Source organism: Zootoca vivipara, chromosome 11 (genome assembly GCF_965207765.1).
Source record: "Zootoca vivipara chromosome 11, rZooViv2.hap1.1, whole genome shotgun sequence".
In the NCBI taxonomy this organism is placed as follows: domain Eukaryota; kingdom Metazoa; phylum Chordata; class Lepidosauria; order Squamata; family Lacertidae; genus Zootoca; species Zootoca vivipara.
Genome location: NC_142594.1, coordinates 20,391,706 through 20,416,417, shown reverse-complemented (window position 1 = coordinate 20,416,417; position 24,712 = coordinate 20,391,706). Strand labels below are relative to the sequence as shown.

The window sequence follows — 24,712 nt, the reverse complement described above, 5'->3', positions numbered from 1 at the left end:
AAGAATAAAAATATCAGTTATATAAGGACACAGTCAGACATAGAATGATGGCAGCCTGTTCACATTTACTTGGAAGCAAGTTCAACAGAAATAAATTGTGTTTGCTTCCAAGCAAACGTCCGGTCAGAATCAGGGGACAGGGCAAGTAGAAGATTCAGAAAGAAAATCTTGCCCTCTCTCCCTGTGAGTACACACATAAAATGAATTCTAGTTAAGAAGCAACTTTGTGAGTTCCTTCAGTTAGTTCATAAAAACTAACCAGTCATCTAGACCTTGTAAATAGTACACTGAATCTATGCCAAAGTGAGTGTAACATTCTTTTTACAATGCCTCCATTAACTAGCACAACTATCCAAACTTTAATTCCCCAATTATAACTTAGTTATATAATCTTAAACATCCTGAACCATTCCCATTTAAAAACAAAAAATACCATCTGTGAAAATTAACATGAAAGCATACTCAGATTTTAATTATACATCTAACAGCATAAATGCATTTGAAAATACTGCTTTGGCACTGTCATACAAAATAAAGCAATAAGGGCTGTCAATATTTCCTGTGCATTGTTTTTTTTTTGCCTACCAATTCTATAAATGGAAAAGGTATCAAAATTAATTTTGCATTGTAAAACTCATGCAAACTATTTTCTCATCTCAAATAACAGTAAAGAGTGATGCTACAACTGGAAAAGTAACATGCCATATAAGAAGTAATTGAGATGAATTGGAGCTACTCAGTGCAATCATTGTTCTAATTCTGACAAAATATTTTACGGAACTGAGTTCTAGCTTTGATAAGTTCCTTAACAGGAATGACCTAAGGGCTAAAGAGATGAAAGAATAATTACAATGGTAATAAGGAACACTTTTAAAAGCATCTCCGACAGTAGGAAAGCAATACACAAAAATAGAAATGCTAAATTCCTCTAGATGAATGACATTTCTCACTAATTACACATCACTTTTTATTGATTAAGTGTTAAGAATTACAGAAAATCATCTGTTCAATCTTGTATTATAAACATAATTTAGTCACAAGATCTGTCAGTTCCTCTCATTCTTTTTCTTTCTCACTGAAACCATTAAAAAAACACACGCAATACCTTGTGATATTAATTTACAATAAGCCCACTTCAATATCTCCAAGATGTCTGTTTGGGATTCGAAACCAAGAGAGAAAATATTCCCTTATTGATCTAGATTATTTTGAATATTGTATTTTTCTTTAAGTGCCTGTCATTCTCTTGGGCAACCATCATGTCCATACTGTATCCTCCAAAGAACTGCTCTAAATTCTTATGAAGACCAGATTTCCCCTCAAAAGTGATTTAGAACTTTGAAAAACTATTTAAATAAATGTATGGGCCTGCATGCTGGATCTGGCCCACTACCGCCTTTTACTGAACTCACGTGCATAATCTCTGCCAACAAGTACCAGCTTATCAGTCAGATTTTATTTTTGGAGGTGAAAAAGGGAAGCAAAAGCTGGCCACCATCTAGTTTCAGGAATTCCAGCTGAGGTGGCCGTACCTTTCCTTACCCTTCACCAAAGGGCTATCTAAGTATCCTCTTGTTCTGAGGGAAGGAGAGAATGAGATTCAACCACCACCTTGCCCTAGCTTTCAAAAAGACTTTTCCCTTGTAAATGTCTTCGAACCATAGAATGGTAGAGTTGGAGGGCACCACAAAGGCCATCTCGTCCAACCCCATGCAATGCAGGAATCTTTTTGTCCAGCGTGGGGCTCGAACCCACGACCCTGAGATTAGAAATCTCATGCTCTACCAACTGAGCTACCACAAGCTCTTGACAGTACAGCATTAATTAACTGCTGCTGATTGTTTTAACATTTTTATGTAAATGTTTTCTGAGGTCCAACTGAAAAGCAGTATATAAATAAATATAGAATGATAAATAATACCGTGTAGGGGAGCTGAATGTTGCCTTACAGCCAATGCTAACTACAGTATTGTAATTGTATTAATGTTTCACAGCACTTACGTTCTTGTCACATCTTGTTCAATCATTCCTCGAAGTTCTTTATCTTGGAAAAATTTGTTCCAAAGACTCTGCAAAAGGGCAGGCAGACATTCACATGAAACATGTAATAAAATTGATGGTCTATGTAAAAAGTTTGTACAAATTGGAAACGTTGCATTTGGGCTGCTTAAAAGAAGGCAATATTAGCGAATATCAGACTTTGGGAGTTTTTCTCCTTTTGATCAAGCTGCATTTTTTTTTAAAAAAAGCCACACACGATTGGCTTTTTTCTATCTTAGAATCATAGAGTTGGAAAAGTCCCTGAAGGTCCTCTAGTCCACCCCCAGAAATGCACGAATAAGCGGGGGGCCCATATGGGGATCAAACCTACAACCCTGGCATTATCAGCACCACGCTCTAGCCAACTGAGCTAAATGCCATGGAACCTAATATTATCATAGGTCCCCCTCTTATTTTCTGTTTGCATAAATACATTAAAACATTAGAAGTTGTAATGCTAAACATTTCTGGTGTGTTTTCTGCACCACTAAATTGTGACTTTTACATGCAGATATACATTACAGGTTGTTTTTTGTGGGGAAAAGGAAAGCTGCAATGCAATGATGTCACACCACATGCTTTGTATTCCTAGACCAGAGGTGGCTAATCTGTGGACCCTCAGAATTAGCTGGACTCCATCTCCAGGTCATGTTGGTCAGGGTTGTTGGGATTTAAGAGTCCAATAATAGCTGGAGAGTCACTACTCCTGCCCTTGACTAGGGAAAAGAAGAAGAGGGGAGGCAAGGCTTCTTTCTTTGGTGACAGCCAAATGTCTCTTGCCATGTTTAAATCAATGTGATGGTGAATCTATAACAAAACATTTACAGAACTGCTCAATAACTGTATTGTCCAATTAAGGCCAACAGCCATTCTTGAGATATTTTAACAATTCTACAGCTGCAAACATTTGCAGAAGGCCCTGATCAGTATTCACGCAAAGCATAAATAAAATGGCTTAGTTCACTAGAAACTACTGTAACAGAAAGCGAGAAGTTTCCCAAAATGTCTGTGGGTACGTGGTCACTGGAGAGTCCAAGATCGCCCTCGAAGCACTGTATGTTGCTTTAAAAATAATATGACATGCTAGTTCAACATGCAAGTATCAACATTATTGGTTCCACTTGATATTCACTGGAAGAATTAATCATGGTATATTCAGCTGTTTTTAAAATTGCAGAAATGTTTAAATAAAAGAGCTGATGACTAACATTTATTTTAAATGAATAAGAACAGGTGGCAACTCTCGGAGAGAATGAAACAAAGTCCCAGCTCTGATCTCTTGCTCATCAAGACATCATCAGCTGAAAGTGATGAATACTCAGCATGCTCCACTTTTGGAGAAGAGCATCTTCAGCTCCCTTTTTGTCTGTTTAGAGATGCTATATCAAGTGCCATAGGCTTGGTTCACTTGGCTACTTGAATAGTGGACCTAAAGGTGAATTTGAATAGAAGCTGAACAAAAAAAAATTCACTAGATGCAAATGGAAAAAAGAACATCTATAGCTTGCATAAAACTGTGTATTTATATTGGGAGTGATAAGGGAGTGAGTTCACACAATGCTGGCTGCTGGATGATGCAGATACTGCAACAGGCTTGAAGGATTAAACACCCCCTTGCTTAATGGTTGTCAACCTGACATTAGATGCTTGGGCCAAGTAGGCCCTCAAAAAATCCACTTAGGAATCTTTTGAAATTGGACCCTGGTCTATGTCAAACTTTTAGATGTTGAATTTAGCTATTTTTTCCCTAGCTAATCATATTATAGTTCAGTGGTAGCCAATGCAGCATCTTCCATATGTTGTTGAACTCTCATAAACTTGGATCATTGGCAATTATCCCTTATAGTAGTCATGACTAACTTGTCCCACTGATTTAAGTGAGGTTAAAGCATGTCCAAGAGGAAGGCACATTTGGCAAATCCTCACCATGATCAATTCCTGTTTGAAACCTAAGTCCCCACTGTGGAAGGATGTGTGACTCCATAATTGGCCTCCATAGTAACCTATGGACACACTATTCCATATATTCATGGAAGACAATCTTACTCGGCTAGGAGTGATCACCAAAGAAGAAGAAAGCATGACTAATTTAATCTGATCCAAGCCTATGATTTCTAATTTTTTTATGGTTTTAAGTGTTTTTATTTCCTTTCCCCCCTTTTAGATCTTATTTCCTATTTTGATGTTAGGTGTTAAGTTTGAAGGGTTGGCTGATAGAATATTATTTTTTTACATGATGAACGTACAGATCCTTTCCTACTGAAATTCCAGATTTAGTCACATCCTTGAGCTACTATCCACTTCAGGCAACTATGGGAACAAACAATAACACTGTGCTTGTCACACCACCATACAGTGTCAAAAGTACTGTGAACTATGATGGTAGGCCATGATACATTTAAGATGTAAACTGTGTTATCGAGTGCTATTTTTCTTGAAAAAGAGGTGGCAGAACTCATGGTGATTGCCTCCCACATTCTCTTTAGAATGGCAATGGCACCCACCTGAAAGGTGTCAGAGCTGAATTCTGGTGAATTCCACATGACAAAAAGCCCTGGTGTTATCTCCTTTCCTTTGGATCAGGAGAACGCATGTTAACCACCCGAACTGACACTATCTCCTTTGACTGTGACATCTCAGCTGGCTGTACAATGCACACTTTACCCTATAATGTAGTACAAAGCAGTATTACTGAGTTCACCATGAGAGCAGGAATTTTGCTCCTCGAGAAGAAAACCATCCACAAGCTGACAGTACCTGGGTTGCAGCATTTTCAGATAAAGAACTGTTAGTGTCTAAGGTACCAGTATTTTCATTGTCAAGGTCTGCAACCTCATTTCATCTCTTTTGGATTAGTTGTCCCTATCAAGGATTCTTCTACTCTTTACTTGATGAAGAGCACTGAAGGTTTTATTCCAGGCTCTGGATATAATATAAAATAAGTTATAATTACCCCTTCATCCTGTGAAAGTGGGTTGTTGATCATCAAGTCTTGTTGTCCAGCTTTTCGAGGATTTGTAATATGCTGTGAATAGGAATTAAGACCTTTAGATTCTCTATTAGACATGCGGAAAATATTGAGGCAGAGGGAAGGAAATATGTCTGGGTTCAACTTACTATTTCTTTAATCTTGTTATACAGTGTTCTTAATTTTGTTGTTTTACTGATCCATTGATTTCTGTCAGAGGGGAGAACATTCAGAAACAGCTGCAGATCAATGAAACATCGGTTGGTTAGAAAGACAAACGAGTTATATTGATGTAATGACACTTTCTAAACAGAATCATATTTGTAATTTGGAGCTTTGGTATTATGTGGTAAAGGTAAAGGGACCCCTGACCAGTAGGTCCAGTCGTGACCGACTCTGGGGTTGCGGTGCTCATCTCGAGTTATTGGCCGAGGGAGCCGGCGTACAGCTTCCAGGTCATGTGGCCAGCATGACAAAGCCGCTTCTGGCGAACCAGAGCAGCACACGGAAACGCCGTTTACCTTCCCGCTGTAGCGGTACCTATTTATCTACTTGCACTTTGACGTGCTTTCGAACTGCTAGGTTGGCAGGAGCTGGGACCGAGCAACGGAAGCTCACCCTGTCACAGGAATTCGAACCGCCGACCTTCTGATCGGCAAGCCCTAGGCTCTGCATGTTCAAAGGAGTCACTGAAAGGCATCTGCCAAAGATGTTAAGCCATCAAACAGGATCCTCTTTAATAATTCTCACTTCTGCAGTATCTTTGGTATATTTTGCTTCACTTGTCAGCTCTACATACTTCCTTGCCTGTTGGCAATTGACCTGAGCAGCTCCTCCTACTTTGCTTAACCCAATCCTGCAGGAAGGTTGCTTAGGGTTCTTATAGTCTCATCCCATAAAAAGAAAATGATATACGGAACTTTTTTAAAAGCAGGGGTGACTGATAAATCCTGACTAAATATCTTAAAGATTAGTTGCACTTTCAGCAAAAAAATGCAACTTTGATCAAAAATTTCACAATGAAGCATGTCCAAGTGAAATACAATTGACATAAATCCTTCAGTACGAACAGTAATTTAGTTGTAAGGTATTTCAAATCATTAATTGTTCTATGAATTATAAAAATCAACAGAAGAACATTGGGATGGAATCTTTCAAAATTCAGTGACTCTTTACATCAGCAGTCTTCAAGTACATCAGGTAATACGTTGGTATATTACAACTACAAGCTGTAAATAAATATTTTCTTCTTACCTTCCAACAAACACTACGGAACCTGCTGCTTCTCAGCTGCCCATTAATCCCCTTCAGCCGTATTGTTGCCAAGTAATTGTTGTTTACAAATAATTCTTCCCATTCTTTGCTACATGGAATGAACGGGGGGGGGGGGGAGAGAGAGAACTTTTAAAAATTATTATTAAAGACTTAGCTGACTGTGAAGCAATATAACATGAAGTAATTTTGGGTAAACAAAAGGAAAGGAAGTTTTAAATGTATATATTTAGCAGTGTGCTATTTCTAAACGCATGGTTGTCTTTTTGGACACATTTCTTCCCTGGATTTAATGAATATGTAGATCACTATAATTATGCCAGCTACTGAAATTCATAATGTCTGTGGAGGCTATTCCATTTCCTCTAAAATGTTGGTACTGCAGTTCAGTGAATAAAGAAGAAAAATGAATATTAATATAAGCACATTTGGGTTTCAACCATAGATAAAGCAGTACCTATTTGAAAGAATACCTAATTTCAAAATATGGTACAAGGAAGTATAGTGTTGACTATTACTTCTGCACATGACACATTTGCCTAAATGAAGCCTCTTTTCTACATAACGTCAAGCTGGGCAGTTAAGCATAATAGAAGATGACTTCCGTTAACTTTTAGTGCTGTTTACTATTGCAGTCTCTTCCACTTCTTTCTACATGATCAGTCTTAAAAATTTAACAGGTGCTAGCAAATTTTTAAAAAATAAATTTTGAAAAACCCCTCACTGTATAAACTGTTAAAGGCAAGCTTGAGTACCTTGCAGTACCTACGGCTGACTAGATAAACAACCTAAATATGCCTCCTAGGCACAAAGACACCAGGGGCCTAACACCTGTGCTTCATTAATGTACAAGTAAATCTACTCTACTGGGAAACAATTGGAAATTAATTGTCCCAAACCATTTAGTGAATTTGAATACAAGAATTAAACTATATTTTCTCTATTTTCCACTGAACTGAATCTCTAGAACAATACCACCCACCTGAGGATCTAAAGTGAAATAGCCCAAAGACTTCCTTGAGTCACTGAATTAACAAATATAATTTGAGTAAAACAAAAACAAAGACAAAGACAAACTAAACCTTCTTCTCACCAGGTATTTACATAAGCAAAATCAGAGATTCCTTGGTTTGTGGGAGAAGGTGAAGGGGGGTGATGAAGTTAAAACAGGCTATGCTTCAGTTGCCGCATTTGGTGAAAGTTAAAGGTTTATGGTTTTTCTTTCTCAGATAAAAGTATGAATGGTAACTCAGAACAAACATTGGTTACAATTCTTGATTTGTTTGGATCAAACACAATGCTAACTAAGGCTTGGCTCAAAGTGGTGCCTCAGCAGTGGAAGGAGGCAGCTACTATCGCCTTTGCTCCTGACCTGCCCATTTGCTCATTCGTGCACATGCTTTGCCTCAGTGTTCCCCAAGAACCAGGTCACTGCGTGGATTCCAAACTGGGCAATGTACTTGTTGGACAAAGTAATCTGCAAAAGTAATGTGCGAAACTAGAAAAACTTTTGCAGGCTTTGTTCTGATCAAGCAAATACAATAGAATAATGATTCCAGGCATATGTTTAAAATAATTGGGACATACATCAACATACTTTACAAAACTATTCTGATCCAATAAATGACATAAAAGAAGAAAATGTGGAAAGCAGAAACCACTGTTGCCAGCTACAGTATTTGTTCTGTGGAAGGAACAAAACACACCTAATAAAAATGTGTGCTTTACCATCTATCTAGAAATAGATGGTTTTTGCACAGCATAGTGCCTGAAACTTTTATGGGAAATTTAGCAGAAATGTAAGAGTTGCAGATTAGTAATGCCAGCCAGAGACGTTAAAGCCTGGCCTCAGAAACAGGAAGAGCTTCAGCATTAGGACTGCAGGTGCCAAGATCAACCAGATAAACACTGTTATCTATAATTACTTCATTTTTAGCTTAAATCACAGGTAATGAGGGAACTCAGTCTTGAAAAGGCAATTAAGAACTGTACACAGTCTTTCTGCTTTTTGTACAAAGAAAAATATTTTAGAAATTATTCAAAGATTCATCCATTTTAATTCTCCTGTATTTTTTTAAAAAATAACATTCAAATAATTACTAGTACAGTAGTACAAAGCAAACAGTTTACAAGCATGTAGGACATATTTGTTACGGACATTGGTTAAAATAATGAACCACAAAGCCATACAACCATCTAGCAATATTAAATATTATCCAATATATCATTTAAGTATTCCTGGTATTTTTATTACGTGATCATTTCATAAAACTTTATATACAAATAGTCTATATGTGTACATTTAGCAACAATAAACCAGTTATTCCTCATATACAAAAGCAACCTGACAAGTTAAAATAATCTCATGCTCTGTGAGAAGGCAGGTGAGGGGCCATAGAATCGAGAAGAACCACTCTATGGTAGAGATGGCGGTCTGCCGGCAGAATGGCATATCTCCAGGACAGCAGTGAAAAGCTGTCCTACTAGCAATGTCCTGTGGGTGGTGCGTGGTAGGGGTCAAAACAGGACATTCTGAAGGTGTGCCAGAGGAGATGACAGCTTTCCAGGATCCTAAGCCCTTCACTCTCCCAAAAGGCTCCACAAGAGGCCTCAAAACCATGCCAGTTCTGGAGCTGGCATAATTTATTGCCACCTATTGCAGTCAATGGGAGGGAGTGGGGAGATAAATGGAACAGGGGAGGCCACTCACATCTCCCACCCTGACCACCATGAGTCACCAGGGATTTGAATAAGGCAGTTGCTTCCTATAGAATCTGTGCCCCCTGCTCCCCTGCAATAAATCACTCAGCTAGTCTCTCTGGTTCTCCAGTGCTTAGAAGTCTTGAATTTTTGGCAGAGGAATTTAATAAACAGCAAAGAGTGAAGTGGCTTTTAAGTATCAATGTTCAGCATATGGTTGTCAAGGGTTGAGTGGAGAGGTGCTGAAGCAACTCTTTCCCCCCCTTAAATTGACATTTCTCATCTGATTGACAGAGATGGGCATTTCAGTCCAACTAATTAAGATACTGGGTGCAAATATCCAGAACAGGGAAAGCCAACATGCTGCCCATGAAATATTTTGGGCTACGACTCCCATCATACCTGGCCATTGGCCATGTGGCTGGGTCTCATGGGAGCTGTAGTCCAATATAAATCTGAAGACTACCACATTGTCAGCTTCCACCTTTCTATATCAATGGTAGCCAAAGAGCCAAACATGAATCAAACGGGAACTACTTTTGCACCATTGTCACAAATGTAGGGCATGGGATCAGAACTCAATCTGATGATGTGACCTAAACATCACTAAGGATCAAGCAATACTGAACACAATATAATCCACTTCTGAGTAAACATACTCAGGAGCCTTTTTTCTCATTGCCAATCCTGTACAAACATACCTGGAATTAAGTCTCATTAAACACAAAGGAACTTCCTTCTGATTAGGCATGTGCAGCATTAAGATAATGCTTTATTATTAATAAGTGCTTGGCTTTAAGTCCTACATAGCATGAGGCACGTGTCAGACTTTTAGAAAAGTTTTCACATTTGTATTTGCTATTGGAGGGAGGAGGGTTAACATCCACACAACTTGTTTAGCTGTATTTGTGCAGAAAATAACTTCTAGGGACCATGTGATCTCAGATGAACCCACCACAGGAAATATGGATCCTGGTTACTAGGAAAAAAGGAAGAACGAACTACGGAGATACAAAGGACTTATTTCAAAGGAATAAGATGAAGCAGGAGAAGTTCACTAAATGAAAAATGAAAGCTGCAGGTATTTATAACCTGAGGGATTCCTACTGCCTGCTGTCTAAACTACTCATTTATGGATCATAGCTCTGGCTTCAGCTTTCCTCTGAAGTCAGGTACTTGAAGACCAGGACTCAGGCTGCTTTCACATCTGCGTGTTAATGTGCATGTGGGTTGCACAGATCTGATTTTCCATGTGCCCTTTTGTGCACGTTAGTTCACACATGGGAACTTTCAACTGAATTCTATTTCAATGTTTCTCATTTACACTAGTGGGCTGCACTTGATGAGATGTAACGGCACTGTGTGTTGCACCCCAAACCCCTCTCCCCTCAAGGACTCCTTCCCAAGTCTCCCTAAATTCCAGATTGTTGATATCCATTGTGGGCATATGCACATATATTTGTTTACCTGTGCATGCGGCATTTTTATTTTTCAGATACAAATTTTCTGATATATCAGATTTGCATGGAAAGTGAGTTTAAGAAGTGCACAAATGTGTGTGTGTGTTGTGGCCAGGAATACCAAGGAAGGTCACACCAACAGAAGGGGGGGGGTGATAGATGGCACTCAGATAAACACCACCACACATGTAAAGCAAAAGAGATGGGTGAAATAGACAAATTGTTTGAATAGTGTCATGTGATGCAATAGTTGCAAACACTATTCTCTGATAAAAAGAAAAATAACTTTAAAATCTATTAACCGCAGAGTTACTGAAAGATTCTGGCACCTTTGTCTGCTACAGGATACTTGAAACTAAAATTCTAATATTTGCAATCGTCTGCAGACTCCCGAACTACTAAACTTGGCCAACAACTTGCTTGTGGTTCTGCAGCAGATGTTCTTGCTTTTAGGTCACTAAAAACCTTATGGACTAGTTTCACTCTCCAAGGAGGAAGTGCCAGCATGATTAAGATCTGAAAAAGCACAACTCAACACCACCAGAAGCATGGTGCCATTTATCTGTCAATTTCAGTCACACTGGCACAAAGATGATTTGAGCTTGGAGTTTAAATGAATCCTGATAGCATTATTGCAGTGTATTACTTAGGCCCACTGTGCTTAAGAACTTTTAATAAATATTTTAATTCATACTCACTATAGTAATGAACAATGGCCATCTGTGTGTGTGAGATGGTACTTGTTAAACTTTAAAAACCCACGACAAAGACATTAACATAAAGCACATAAGATATTAAAGGAATGGTGGGATTTATCAGAACAAATGGAGCTGTTCTGAAATTATAGCTACAGAAGAGATATTACTCCAAAACATGAATTATTATTTTTCTTTTTTCTTTCTTTCTATTTTTTGCTTCTTGGAAAAACTTCTATGGATGCTTCCACTAAAGTGGTTTGTAGAAATAAGAGATGAAGAGGCAACTGCTCCAGTTTTCTGGTTCTTTCCCTCTGTTGACAATATTAAAGGTCAAATGCAAGAAGCGGCTCTTTAGCTCTCTCCATGCAGAGGTGTTGTGTGGTTCCTGCCATCTCTGCTTGTCCTAGAAGGAGGACCAAGGTAATCTATGGCAGTGATGGCTTCCTGCATGTCCTGGTCATAGGCACCAAGTCTCTCCTGGGTCTATTCCGTACTTGGGTTCTAAGCAAGGCAGCAACAACTATGTGATCGACCACAATAGCAGAGAGCTAACTTATGGTGGCACAAGGCGGGCTGCTCATACTGTCTTCTGTCTCTGACCTTTGTTTCATCCAGTAATATCCCTTTAAGGCAGGAGACAGAGTCAATCATACTGCACAAGTGAATGGCTGTATTTCCAGGTCTGCCATTTCTCACATGTCTGTGACTGAAGTTATTAGAACCCACTAGAATTATAAGAAGGCATTATAAGAGAAGTCCTCTTGTCTGAATGGGGTAAGTAACAGGAAGCAGGGATTAGGAATAAATGGACAGGTTTTTTTCCAATGGAGGAATGAAGAAAGTGCTGATGATACTAAATTGTTCAGGGTCATTAAAACAGAAACGGGTTGTGAAGAGCTCCAAAAGGACCTCTTCAAACCCAGTGAATGGGCGGGGGAAAGGCAAATGTGATTCAGAGTAAACTAGCGTAAAGTGACGACTGTCAGAGCAAAAAAAAAAAAACTTAATTTCACATATACGCTTGTGAGGTCTAAACTGGCAGTGACTGACCAGGAACGAGACCTTGGGGTTGCAGTGAAGATGTTCACTGAGTGTGCAGCAGGTGTAGAAAATGCAAATTCCATGCTGGGGTCATTAGGAAAGGAATTGAAAATGAAACTGCCAATATTATAACGTCGTTAATACAAATCTATGGTGTGGCTACATTTGGAATACTGTCTACAGTTCTGGCTGCCTCACCTCAGAAAGGATATTGCAGAGTTGGAAAAAGTTCAGAAAAGGGCAGCCAAAATGATCAAGCAGAAACTTCCCCATAAGGACAGGTTGCAGCACTGGGGGCTTTTTGGTTTTGAGACCAGTAGAAGGTGGCATGATAGAAATATATAAATTATGCATGGCGTGGAGAAAGTGGTTCAAGAAAAGGTTTCCACCCTCTTTCACAACTCTAGAACTTTGGGACATCCAATGAAGCTGAATTTTGGACGATAGACAAAATACAGTACTTCTCCACATAGTACATAGTTAAACTATGGCATTCACTCCCACAGGAGACAGGGATGGCTACCAACTTGGATGGCTTTAAAAGGAGGATTACAGAAATTCAAGGAAGTCAAGGCTACCAGTAGCCGCTAGCCACAATGGCTATGTTCTGCCTCCACAGTCAGGGGCGGTGTGCTTCCGAATACCAGCTGCTAGAAACCACAGAAGGAGAGAATGCTTTTGTGCTTGTGTCCTGCTGCAGGCTTCCCATAGGCACCTGGTTAGCCGCTGTGAGAACAGGATGCTGGACTACATAGGTCACTGGTCTGATCCAGTAGTCTCTTCTTATATTCTTAACCCTTTCCAAAGGCTGCTTTTTTGTTAGAGCTCTTCTTTGTGCTAACATTATTATCTAATTTTATTGCAATATGCTGAACAGGTGTTTCATAAAACAGAATCATTCTCTGATGCACCTGGAGATAATTCGGAATTGTAGACTAAATCTGTCCATTTAATTGGGAGGGAAATACTGCAATAATTTAATAAATATGGACAAGGAAGAGACAGAAAGAGTAATTCCTCCAACAAACATGCCAAAACTCAAGCACTTCTCTCTTCAGCTTGAAATTTGTGTTTATACTGTGACATGGATGATGTAGCATACAGTCCTCTCCCTAATTATACAACCAGCATAGATCTCTCTCCTCCACTCTGTGGACCACAGGTTTTAAGAAGTAAGCAAAAGCATAGCTGCCAAGTTTTCCCTTTTCTCGCGAGGAAGCCTATTCAGCATAAGGGGAAATCCCTTTAAAAAAGGGATAACTTGGCAGCTATGGCAAAAGTAGAAAGCTGTGGTCCACAAAATGGAGGGGAGAGACCTATGCTGGCAATAATCCCTGCCTAGTCCAATGTGGATGGTTGTGTCACAATGTACAACAAGCAGGGCAAAAATCTCCATGGGAACTTGCTGTAAGGAAGTGACAAACCTAGATCAACAGAGAAACCTGATGACCCCTTAGTCACCCAGCATAAAAGGTTATGTGGAACAGGGTAGAAAGGAGAAACATCTATTGGCTTTGGCCCTGCCTAAGCTGTAGCACTCTGAAACAAACAGTACTCTAAAATGGAAGGGTTCTACTACTACTACTACCCCCCCCCTAAAAATGAACATGGCTGTGATCATTGCACCAGGAGCAGGGATGAAGGGAAAGCAAAAGGAGCCTTATACAATTTTTAATGGCTCATTTCCCTTCAAAATAAAGACCACAATATTTCCAGGAACACTTCCACTTTTAAGAAAATAGAGGAAAACACCATATTGCTTTCAGTCTGGTTTGCAAACCAAGTGGATCTACTCAACAAGTATATACATAATTATGAATACAGTTCTATTCACATGTGCTAGCATACAGTTGCATAAGTGATCCTTGATTGAAAAACACTGAGACCCATTGTTGAGACACTCAAGAAGCAGGTCCTCTCTTACATTTTTTTCTTGCCTCATTCTGGCATGAAACTCATGTAACACTAAGACAAACCATGATTTTGAAGTGTGAATGAGCAAGCAGAAAGAAAAAAGCAGCAGCTAAGCCATAGTTTGGCTGAGTGTTGCATTCAAACTCAGGCTTATGGTTTGTCTCACTCAAATTGTAGCTGGGGCTTGTTCTTGGCTCAACACTTGTGGCTTGCTTGGAGCAAGGACAAACCACAAAATTGAGTTTAGATGTAGTACGAAGCCAAGCTAGTCTAAGTTCTAGGTAGCATGGTAGCAAAGCAGCCATGATTTTTCCTCTGACTGCCTGTGTGCTTGCTCATTCACACTTAGCCATGGCTTGACTTAGAGTTACGTGTGAACTGGTTATGAGGTGGACTTGGGAAATAATGCTTAAGAGGTATCAGAAAGAACTTCTAAAAAATCATCCTTGCAGTGCTAGAACAAGAGTGAAACAATCAACCCCCAACTAGAAGCAAGCAGAAAGCCTGCTGCACCATTCAGTCACCAATTCCTGCCTTGATCTCCCCTCCCACCTTATATACACATTGTTTATTTGCCTGATACTAGAAAGACCACCTCTAGCTTGAGTATACTCTATTACAAGTTTTTCTTACAGACTTCTGAAAAGCACTATTAACTTGGATGATGCAGGCACAATGTAAATGAGCAACATTAAGCTAGTAACCTATTTTCAAGGAAATAGAAAGAAAAATAATTTGGAAACAAAATTATATTAAGTAAAGCATGAGGTGTCAATATTTAGTAGACTATTATGCAAAAAAATGCATCAAAATCATAACTCAGTAAAACAAGGGATATTAATGTTAATACTTATACATGCTACACGTGAAATATTATTAATAGTAGTTAGAAAATCCTTAAGGAAAGTTATCTTGTCCTCAAAATTAGATTCTATAACAAAACAAAGGCCTAATTGCCCCCCTCCCCAATTAGTTATTCATTAGTATATATTTTGGGGGAAAGCTGTTAAATAAAAGAAGTTAAAAATGCTCACCTTCAATTTTATTTCATAGGTCACTGTTATATCATCTAATAAGATAATTAAAAACATGCAAGCAGCTGGTACTGCGGCTAAACAGATTAATGTAATAGTCTGTAGTCATATGTGCTGGCAAGAGGTTCAACTCTTTGGCGAGGAGAAGGTCAGCTGCCCTTGGGAAGGAGAGAAAGACAGTATTTCTACTTTCTAGTGGCACTGTATTGCCAACATTAAGGATTGAGCCCACGGTTTGCTGACTAGGAGAATTACCATTCTCAGGAAGTATCAAGGGCAAAACTAGTCATTAAAAGGGATAGTTCATTTCCCCAAATTATTAACTGTGTTTTGTATTTAGAGGTTCTAGCAATCACACACCCATAGCAAATGTAATACTTTCAATTACAAGTATTAGCAATCCACCTCTTCCAGCAGTAGTTTGCCAACTCTCAATATATTCCTGAAAGGGTCTTCTTCAGGTCCCCCTGCCTTCAGAGGTTGCTGTCTGTGTGTGAAGACCCAAAAGATGGATTTTTCAGTCTTGGCTTGGTTGACTCGGCAGAGTTTGATGTATTTTTGCTCACAGGCAAAGACCTATTGCCACTGGCCATTTAGCTTATATATGTGATTTTCTTTTTTCTTTTCTTTTTTTAATACAGGTGTTCCTGCTGTGCATTTGTTTTGTTAAAAACCATGTATAGGGTTGCGTGTTCATAAATTCCACTGAAATCAATGAGATTTACATATACATAAATGACTGTAGCTATTGGTTCTTCCTAGTTTGACTTTATTATATATCAATTTGAAAACAAACATTTTCAATATATTTTCCGTCGTTGCTGTGGTGACATTGTTATGGATTATTGATCAATTACTTTTTTCTAAAACATTATATTTTCCCACAACTATACTTTATTTTAGTTTAACATTCACACATTTTTGCTCATGAAGTTCTTGTCTGTTCTTTGCAATGTAATTTAGAACTTGGAAGCCAAACAATTTGCAGCTAGCCTCATTATATGTTTGGAGCTACTTCTTACTGAGAATAAAATATTCATTTCACACCTTAAATACTGTAATGCTACTTAATAGCAGTGTCGGGTCTGCCAACTATTAAAAGCCAAGGCTTTCTTCTTCTTCTTTAATATACCATATGACCTAGCTCTATCATTTTCGCTTTCTAATTGTACCAATAAATTAATACTGTGCTGCAATAATGGCCGGCTCTGATTTATGATAAAATGGCTTAGTATTTTTTTAGCAAAGTTGTTCTTTATCACTTACTTTCAAAGCACAATTATTATTCAGCGATCTTCTAACAAAGAAGCCTTGGGGCTATGGCACCTGACTACATGGCAATCAGCAGAATTTAGATGGGGGGGGAGGCTAAGTCTCTATTTTCTGATTATCCAGAAAGTTGGACCCAATTTGACATTAATTATACATATCAAGTGCTATGAGACCTACTGTTAAACCAACAAAATTCAATGTGTGCTGTTGTATCCTGTCACTCATTTGTCTATCAAATAACCTCTACATCTCTATTTAAGAGTCCTACAGTCACTTATATTTTGGAGTCAAGCTATTCAGTTTGTGAAGTCCTGTAGTCACAGAAACATTGTTCTTGTAAAAGACAAAACTTTTCTCAGAGGTCAACTAACATATGCTACAAATCTGTTGGATGTTCAACAGGTGCTCAATGTTTGTGGATTCTTCTAGTGTTTCTGTCCAGATACTTCAAAACAGACTTATTCAATATTGCATTCATCACTAAAATGTTATGAAGGTTGCATACCTAGGCAACACCGTTTGAGGTTACTCATACCAAGACCCCAATCTCAAGTGTTACAAGCCACCTTCAAGTAAAACCAGGACTTATGATACTCCAGCAAAAGGCCTTCAGCCATTGCAAACAATTAATTCTTTCTGAAAACACCAAACTTCAGTATGGCCAACATTCAATGAGTAACCCATGGCTTTATTGGATTGCAGTTCAGGTTCATACGACAGGCAGAGCTGGCATCAGGACCTGTCATTCTTGACAGGTCCTCTGTACCTTGGCAAGGTACTGACAATCCAATCAGGACCAAGCAATTAGATCTACCTACAATGCTCCTGATCCAGCACTGGTTTAATTTTGGCAAATTAAATTACTTCTTAGGCTCAGCAACCCAGCAGTATTTGGAGTGGTGCTACTGTAGCCAGGAAAGCCTGCATTGTGCCATTGACAGGATAGGACACTATGCTCTCAAACCTAGAGCCAGTCCTGATCACAGATCTAAAAATTATTTGTATTGAGTGAATATGATTTTTTTTTAAAAAAAGTATAAGTAAACTAAGTAGCTCTAGGCCAGGCATCTCCAAACTGTGGCCCTCCAGATGTTTTGGCCTACAACTCCCATGATCCCTAGCTAAGAGGACCAGTGGTCAGGGATGATGGGAATTGTAGTCCAAAACATCTGGAGGGCCGAAGTCTGGGGATCCCTGCTCTAGGCAGACAAGTACAAATAAAAGCTGATCCTAGTTTCTGTGACTAGCCATGAAGAAGAAGTATTTGCCAGGAAATGCTGATAATTCCAGAGTGAGCATTCTAGGAAAGACAAAAAGGCTTTAACCCAAAAATGGAGTGGTAGAGAGAAAGAGCTTCCTTCAAATGAAAAAGCCACACACCATGAAATCTGTTCCAATCACTGGTGTGACTTCAGCATATAGTATTTCCTGAAATGTCCTCCAGTCTCTGGAGTCACACCAGAGACTGGCACAGGGCTTTTCGCAAAAGTAAGTTAAAGGAAGAAATTCAAATTAAATGATGACAAAAATGATTCATATGTTGTTGAACTGGAATTTTAGGTCTCAAAAGCCAGAAAGCATGAGAAACTCTCACCTATATGAAAGAAATGTTCCATCAGAATCCGAAGTATGATGCAGTCTTCCATTCTCATTTGACATATCTAGGAAGATAAACAGAGGTTTTTAGCAGGTTAAAGGAGAGTGGCACGAATGTACAGAAGTACCAGCTCTTTGCACAGTACGATTGGGCCACTGGGAATAGAATCAACCCTGATGCAATCTGTCTCTCAAAATGTATGGATTAAGTTCATCAATGTGAAGGAAAAAAATACAGAGGAGATGCACTGGTTGAGCCCCAGCTATGAAGGGTCTAGCACAGGCACCCCCAAACTCGGCCCTCCAGATGTTTTGGGACTACAATTCCCATCATCCCTGATCACTGGTCCTGTTAGCTAGGTATGATGGGAGTTGTCGTCCCAAAACATCTGGAGGGCTGAGTTTTGGGATGCCTGGTCTAGCAGCTGGCTTACACATGCACAGACATCACTTGATGACCAGGCAAGAAGTGATAATCAAAGAAACAAAATTTTGACACAAATTCAGCTATAAGACACCAAGATGTGTGTGTGAACCACTCATAAATTTCTTATGCATCCAAGGAAAGGCATGATTTAGTGCAATTTATGCAAAATCCAAGATATAAAATTAGACCCCAAAGTGTGGTTGTGGTGCCATGCAGTACAATACCATATCAACACGATATCTATCATACCACTTTAAACAGCTATGGCTTCCCCCAAAGAATTCTGGGAAATTTAGTTTGCTAAGGGTACTGGAAGTTGTTAGGAGACCCCTATTCTACACACGGGGCTACAATTTCCAGAGTTCCATGGGAAGAGGGGTTGATTGTTAAACCATGCTGCAAACTGTAACTCTGGGAGAAATAGGGGTCTCCTAACCATTCTCGGCCTCTTAGTAAACTACAGTTCCAAGGGTTCTTGGGGGAAGTCATGAGAGAAGGAGCCCAGGTCTACCCTGAAATAAGCCCCACTGAGTGAAATGGGACTTATTCTTATAGCTTCACACTCTATTTCCCAATAAACTGAGTTTTATACTCTTGATCAGTTCTCTATCTGATAAGTACAGTCGTTCCTTAGTTTTCGAGCAGCTTAGTTCTCGAACGTTTTGGCTCCCGAACGCTGCAAACCCGGAAGTGACTGTTCCGGTTTGCAAACTATTTTTGGAAGCCAAACGTCCGACGGGGCTTCTGTGGCTTCCGATTGGCTGCAGGAGCTTCCTGCAGGCAATCTGAAGCCGCACTTTGGTTTTGGAAGTCGAACGGACTTCCAGAATAGATTCCATTCGACTTCCAAGGTACGACTGTATCTAATTGATTATCTTCTGCCAGAAATACAAGGGCTGCTTGATGCAGACATGAGCAGTGAAATCTTGTGGGCACAAGATATATTGGTACTGCCTCCATGAATAGGGATTAGAGTAGTCACTATTATATGTTTCTGGTCTGCCAACACCAGTACCTTGTCATGAGATTGCCATGCATGTTCTTCTGAATGCCAATTAATATATTGTGGCATGCAATTCTAGCCATGGGGTACAGAATCACATGCAGAAATGTGTAATGTTTTATGATACATATGTTAAAATTGAAGCGATTTCCGCAGTCATAGTTGCAGTTGCTTAGAAGTGCTGCAATCATGTAAATTACCATATGGTGAAAGCGTGTAGTGCACAAACACTTATCCACATACTTTGGTACTTAAATATGGGATAATGCAGAGAAAGAAATGATATTCATTTATTTAAGCTAAGATAAGATTTGACCACTCTTTCGGCTAAGACTAGAAATGACCGCACTTTGTAACCCTATATGGTGTCTGGCTGACAATATTTGTACAAATGGAAAATATGAGAAAAGGGATTTTGCTTTGAATGACAAAATGTTTTGTAGTTCAAATTTCTATCTTCCCAGCCTATAAATAAAATGATGCATTACTGCTAAGAAACTAGAACTGCATTAAATCATGTTTTCATGGTTAATGCTTGGTAATAATCACCCCCGGTTTCTGCTCTAAAGACTAAATCATATGCATATATATATATATATATATATATAGCATAATTTGTGATCTCTGAGAAGAAAAAAGTAATAGAAAGAATTTGCTTACATTATGAAGTTATAAATTGCAGTAGCATATTTTTAAAATACCACATACTTTTTAAAGCATATTTAAAGCTTAATAATTTAATGATTTATTCAGCTTTAATTTATACCTTCAAAACACTCTGAGATGCCACTGGAGATCATAACAGTGGTCCTGGTTAAGTCAAATAATAATTAGAGCTTTCACTTTAAAGATGAGATTATTTTTTAATTATTGAGTGAAGTACTTGAGGTACCATACTTATATAATTACACTACTCATTAAATGGTTATTGAAAGCTGAAATGTAATTTTAATGACAGCTACCTATTTTTCTTTGCACACTTTGTAGATGACAGATCAGTCAAGAATACTGGTTTGCTCAAAATTTCTTGCAGCTGCAGTAGAGCTTTCAGGTGTAGAACAATTAGGCTGTGCTTATTTTAAAACTTTTTTTAAAAAAAATGCTCTCTCAATTAAGCAGTATTTTTATAAAGTGCAGAAATAGTGAGGAAAATAAATTGCCATCAAAGATGGTAAAGAAGATTCTGGTAAGTGGATACTTTCCCCCTCTCTGTAGCAACAGTAAACATAATATTCAAATGTGGTTGCTAATATGTACTGCTTTTGAATCATGGCCTTTGGAAGAAAATTGCTGAGGTCACAAGGTAGGGTATAAATTCAATTAACAACAACTTGGAGGCCAGAATACACATATTATTAGAATACAGCACATTTACTCATTCAAAAAATCAGCAATAATGATAACAGGTACTTCCCTCAAAATATATCGCCCACCAAAAAATTAAAAAATTAAAAATTAAATAGTGGTGCCAAATATAAAAAGCTTCAATATACAACACTATCCCATATACTGTAATATGTCCCATGATTTTTACCTCTTTATATAATACTACTAACATAGTAGTAAGGAGAACCTTATGTAACAGAGTTAGATTTAAAAAAAAGACTTATCTAAGATAAATAATGTCATTTACAGAATGCTTTCCCACCATTTCAAAGATAAGAATACAATGCAAAATTAATGTTTTCTTTTTCGTTGTAAAAAACAAACAGAGAAGTAAATTTATTTCATTAACAGTATTAAAGAAAAGATTTCTGGTTTTGCTGTATGGGAAGAAGGCATTTAAGTTTAGAGAAGGGAGCAACTGCTTTGTTCCTCCAATCCCCCTGTTGAAATTAATTATAGCAAATGTTTATGAAAACATCTGTTCCATACAGTTATAAATTCTTAATTTTAGTACGGACAATTTCAGGTTCTTCCTGTTTTGAAGCATACAGTAACAATTTCAGGGTATACAGAAAACAGACAATTTTTACTTCTGAAGCTCATGTATATGAAATCTGCAGAATTTAAACATCTCTTTAAAAGAAACCCCACACAAAACAGAGTGAGTCTTTTTAAAGGCTACAAGAAACCAAAATACCACCATTTGATGAACACAGTAAGATAGAAAATAAAGCTTAATTTAGTTTTTAAAATGTAACTTTTGCTAAATTATGCAAACGACAAAGTACATATTTGAAAGATCAGCATCAAACATACTTTGATAAATTTGATGGCCATCCGGTTGTTAAAGATAATACACTTGATATTGCTTGTACATGACAATAGAGGGTGCTAGAGAGTTTAAGATCAATAAGATCCTGTGCCATAAGCGCTCCTTTTGGACTTTTTACATAACACCCTTGCAACTACAGTGTTAAATTCAATTTACACCAACTAAGCTTTTAAAATGATTAAATGGAGCAAGCTCGAAGCAGTGTACAGAAACTGAATATAATGCCTTCAGCTAAAGAATTAAGTGCACTGCACTTCTGATATTTATAAAATAATTATTAGGCTGCAAAAAATTGAAGTACATTACACTCCAAGGGAGTTGCTGAAGTTTCCCAAAGTGAAAATGCAAAATATATTTCAGAATTTTAAAAGGGGGGAATCATTTAAGTGATTACTGTAGTGTAATCTATAAAGACAAGAGTTTGCTGCTGTTGGAAGTTTAAATCTTATCTTATTTACTAATGGGGAAAACACAAGCTATTAATAATCGCGACCCTTTAAGTCATCAGCCTATGACATCATGCAAAGGTTGTAATTCTTCATGAAAACAAACACAGATATAATCAAGTACTAAAGTTTAAGGCAGGTTTTCAGTAACATAGCATTAAATTCATAGAAGACAGCACTGTATTTGAATACAGTACTGCAAAGTTTGAAAGCTACAAGCAAGGCAACTGTAGTGATATATATGTGTGTGTATAGGCAGTCAATAATTAACTTCTGAAGTTCAGAAGTTTCATGTTCATTACAAATCCAAAATCACTCTATAGTGCATGTCTGGGACCTAATGGACTAGGGGCACTAGGCCCTTACCAGTCCAAGCTACAGATGCCCATTTCTCTTCCAGTTCAAATCTACTGGGCAGCGGCAGCAGAGAATAATGGCTTGGAGGCCTCCATAATGCGAAGAGGAAGAACTTTCAGTGGAATTGAGTTCTTTTTAAGGACCCTCAGAAACTTCATTTCCCAGGGACTTGGTGCCTGAGGTTCCAGGGTGTAATAAAAGCTCTGGCTCCAGCCATCCTTATGGCCTCCTTAAATTTGAGGGGTTTGTGAAGGGGGTTGCATGTTTTCGAGGTCCACAGAGGGGTATGGTAGGTTTAGGTTGTGCTGCAAATGAAGACATTGGGAGTATGGCTGGAGCTGAACTTGGTGATTTTGCGGAGCAAATAATTCAGTTTAACTAAGCACATTCTGAATGAAGATTTGGAGAGGGGAGCTGCCCATCATTGTTTACTATGGATAATCTTTTTGATTGGAGGGGAACCCTTCCTTCTCAAAAGCTAACACAAAACTACTCTTTGAGCCACCCAAAAGCCCAAACAGCAATATAGATATTTTACAGTTTAAAACAGTGCTGAAGTGAAATGCTGCGTGTGGGAGGCAATGAGGCTGCCTGAAACAAAAAGCGGGTGAAAACATTTGCACCTTCATGCTTTAGTGCAGCAACACTTGCTTCTCGGTCTACAGACACCTTGTCATAATCATTGGTTCCTGCAATACTGTAGTTTTTTTTTGGGGGGGGGAATCAAAACTAACAAACGTACAACAAACTGTAAAAACATACCAAATGGCTGAAGTTCACCTCTTGAAATACAGTCTCCTTTTCACAATGAAAAGGTAAGAGAGAAGTTCAGCTTCTAGCTTCCTCTGTGAATAAAAATTAGTCCTGACTGGTTCTAAAAGTTAAGACAGTTAATATCTTCATTTGCACAATTTTAAGTAAAAGATGTTTTCGTCAAGCACTACTGTAGCACACACTGCGAAGCTGAAAAACCTGGAGCATTACGGTAATTGTGTCAAGCAAGAAGATTATGGCTGCAACTCTATACACACTAACCTGGGAGTAAGCCTAAGTGAATTTAATGGTGCTTACTTCTATTGTAGACATACCTAGGGTCACACTGTAAGCATGTAAACTAGGAGCTGCCATTGTAAAACAACAACAACAAAAATTCATTGTAAGGAGCTGCTATTAGTGCTATGCAAATACAAGGGTGCACAGCAGTTTGTGGAAATTTTCCTTTGAAAAATACATAAAATTGGAGGTGATTGATAACCAACAAATAGTGAAGTGTTTACATAGAAGCTCAGGTCCAATTTGAAAACAACTTTTCTGGCAGAGTACTAATGTTTAATATTGTAAAAGCAATAAAATCAAAGTTAAATATGAAATAAATGCTCAAAGTGTATAAATGCCACTACAGTGGTACCTCTAGTTGCGAACTTAATTTGTTCCGGAGGTCCGTTCTTAACCTGAAACTGTTCTTAACTAGAGGCATGCTTTTGCTAATGGGGCCTCCTGCTGCTGCCGCTGCGCCGCCGGCACACAATTTCCGTTCTCATCCTGGGGCAAAGTTCTGAACTCGAGGTAACTATTCCAGGTTAGCGGAGTTTGTAACCTGAAGCGTTTGTAACCTGAGGCGTTTGTAACTTGAGGTACCACTGTACTCCTCTGACTGTTATCATGTCCCCATTCCAAAGGATTAAAAAATAACAATAATTTTTGGGAGAGGGACTAAAAGATGCCAGATGGTCACCTGTCCAGCTGGAAATGCTACACAGATTGTCAGTTCCTACTGGGGAACTGCCAACCTAGCAGTTCGAAAGCACGCAGTGCAAGTAGATAAATAGGTACAGCTCCGGCGGGAAAGTAAACGGCGTTTCTGTGCGCTGCTCTGGTTCGCCAGAAGCGGCTTAGTCATGCTGGCCACATGACCCGGAAGCTGTACACCGGCTCCCTCGGCCAGTAAAGCGAGATGAGTGCTGCAACCCCAGAGTCGTCTGCGACTGGACCTAACGGTCAGGGGTCCCTTTACCTTTACTGGGGAATAAAGAGGCTTGGAGTCTGGTCCATAGTTCCCTAGAAGGAACAAACACATTGAGTGTGATTTGCCACCCATATGGGCAGCCAACCACAGCCCACCAATCTTCACTGGAGCGCTTCAGTACTCCAAGTTGAGGTACAGTCATACCTCGGTTTAAGTATGCTTCGGTTTGAGTACTTTGAGTTTAAGTACTCCGCGGACCCGTCTGGGATGGATTAATCCACTTTCCATTACTTTCAATGG

The 24,712-nt window shown here is 38.7% G+C and overlaps 1 protein-coding gene and 1 non-coding gene across 20 annotated transcripts in view; both read right to left on the bottom strand.

Annotated features, from left to right (window-relative positions):
• Positions 1-24,712, bottom strand: part of TBC1D5 (TBC1 domain family member 5) — a 247,210-nt gene that overhangs the window by 108,804 nt on the left and 113,694 nt on the right. For all 19 annotated transcript variants that reach the window (XM_088654079.1, XM_088654076.1, XM_088654084.1 and 16 more), the window contains 5 exons: positions 17,994-18,060; positions 6,263-6,371; positions 5,158-5,247; positions 4,994-5,065; positions 2,002-2,069 (listed from right to left, as the gene is read on the bottom strand). In XM_088654079.1, the coding sequence (XP_088510205.1) occupies positions 2,002-2,069; positions 4,994-5,065; positions 5,158-5,247; positions 6,263-6,371; positions 17,994-18,060 (406 nt within the window). The remainder of the gene's footprint in view (positions 1-2,001; positions 2,070-4,993; positions 5,066-5,157; positions 5,248-6,262; positions 6,372-17,993; positions 18,061-24,712) is intronic.
• Positions 1,731-1,804, bottom strand: TRNAR-UCU (transfer RNA arginine (anticodon UCU)). The gene has a single exon. It is a non-coding gene; the product is annotated as a tRNA-Arg (tRNA).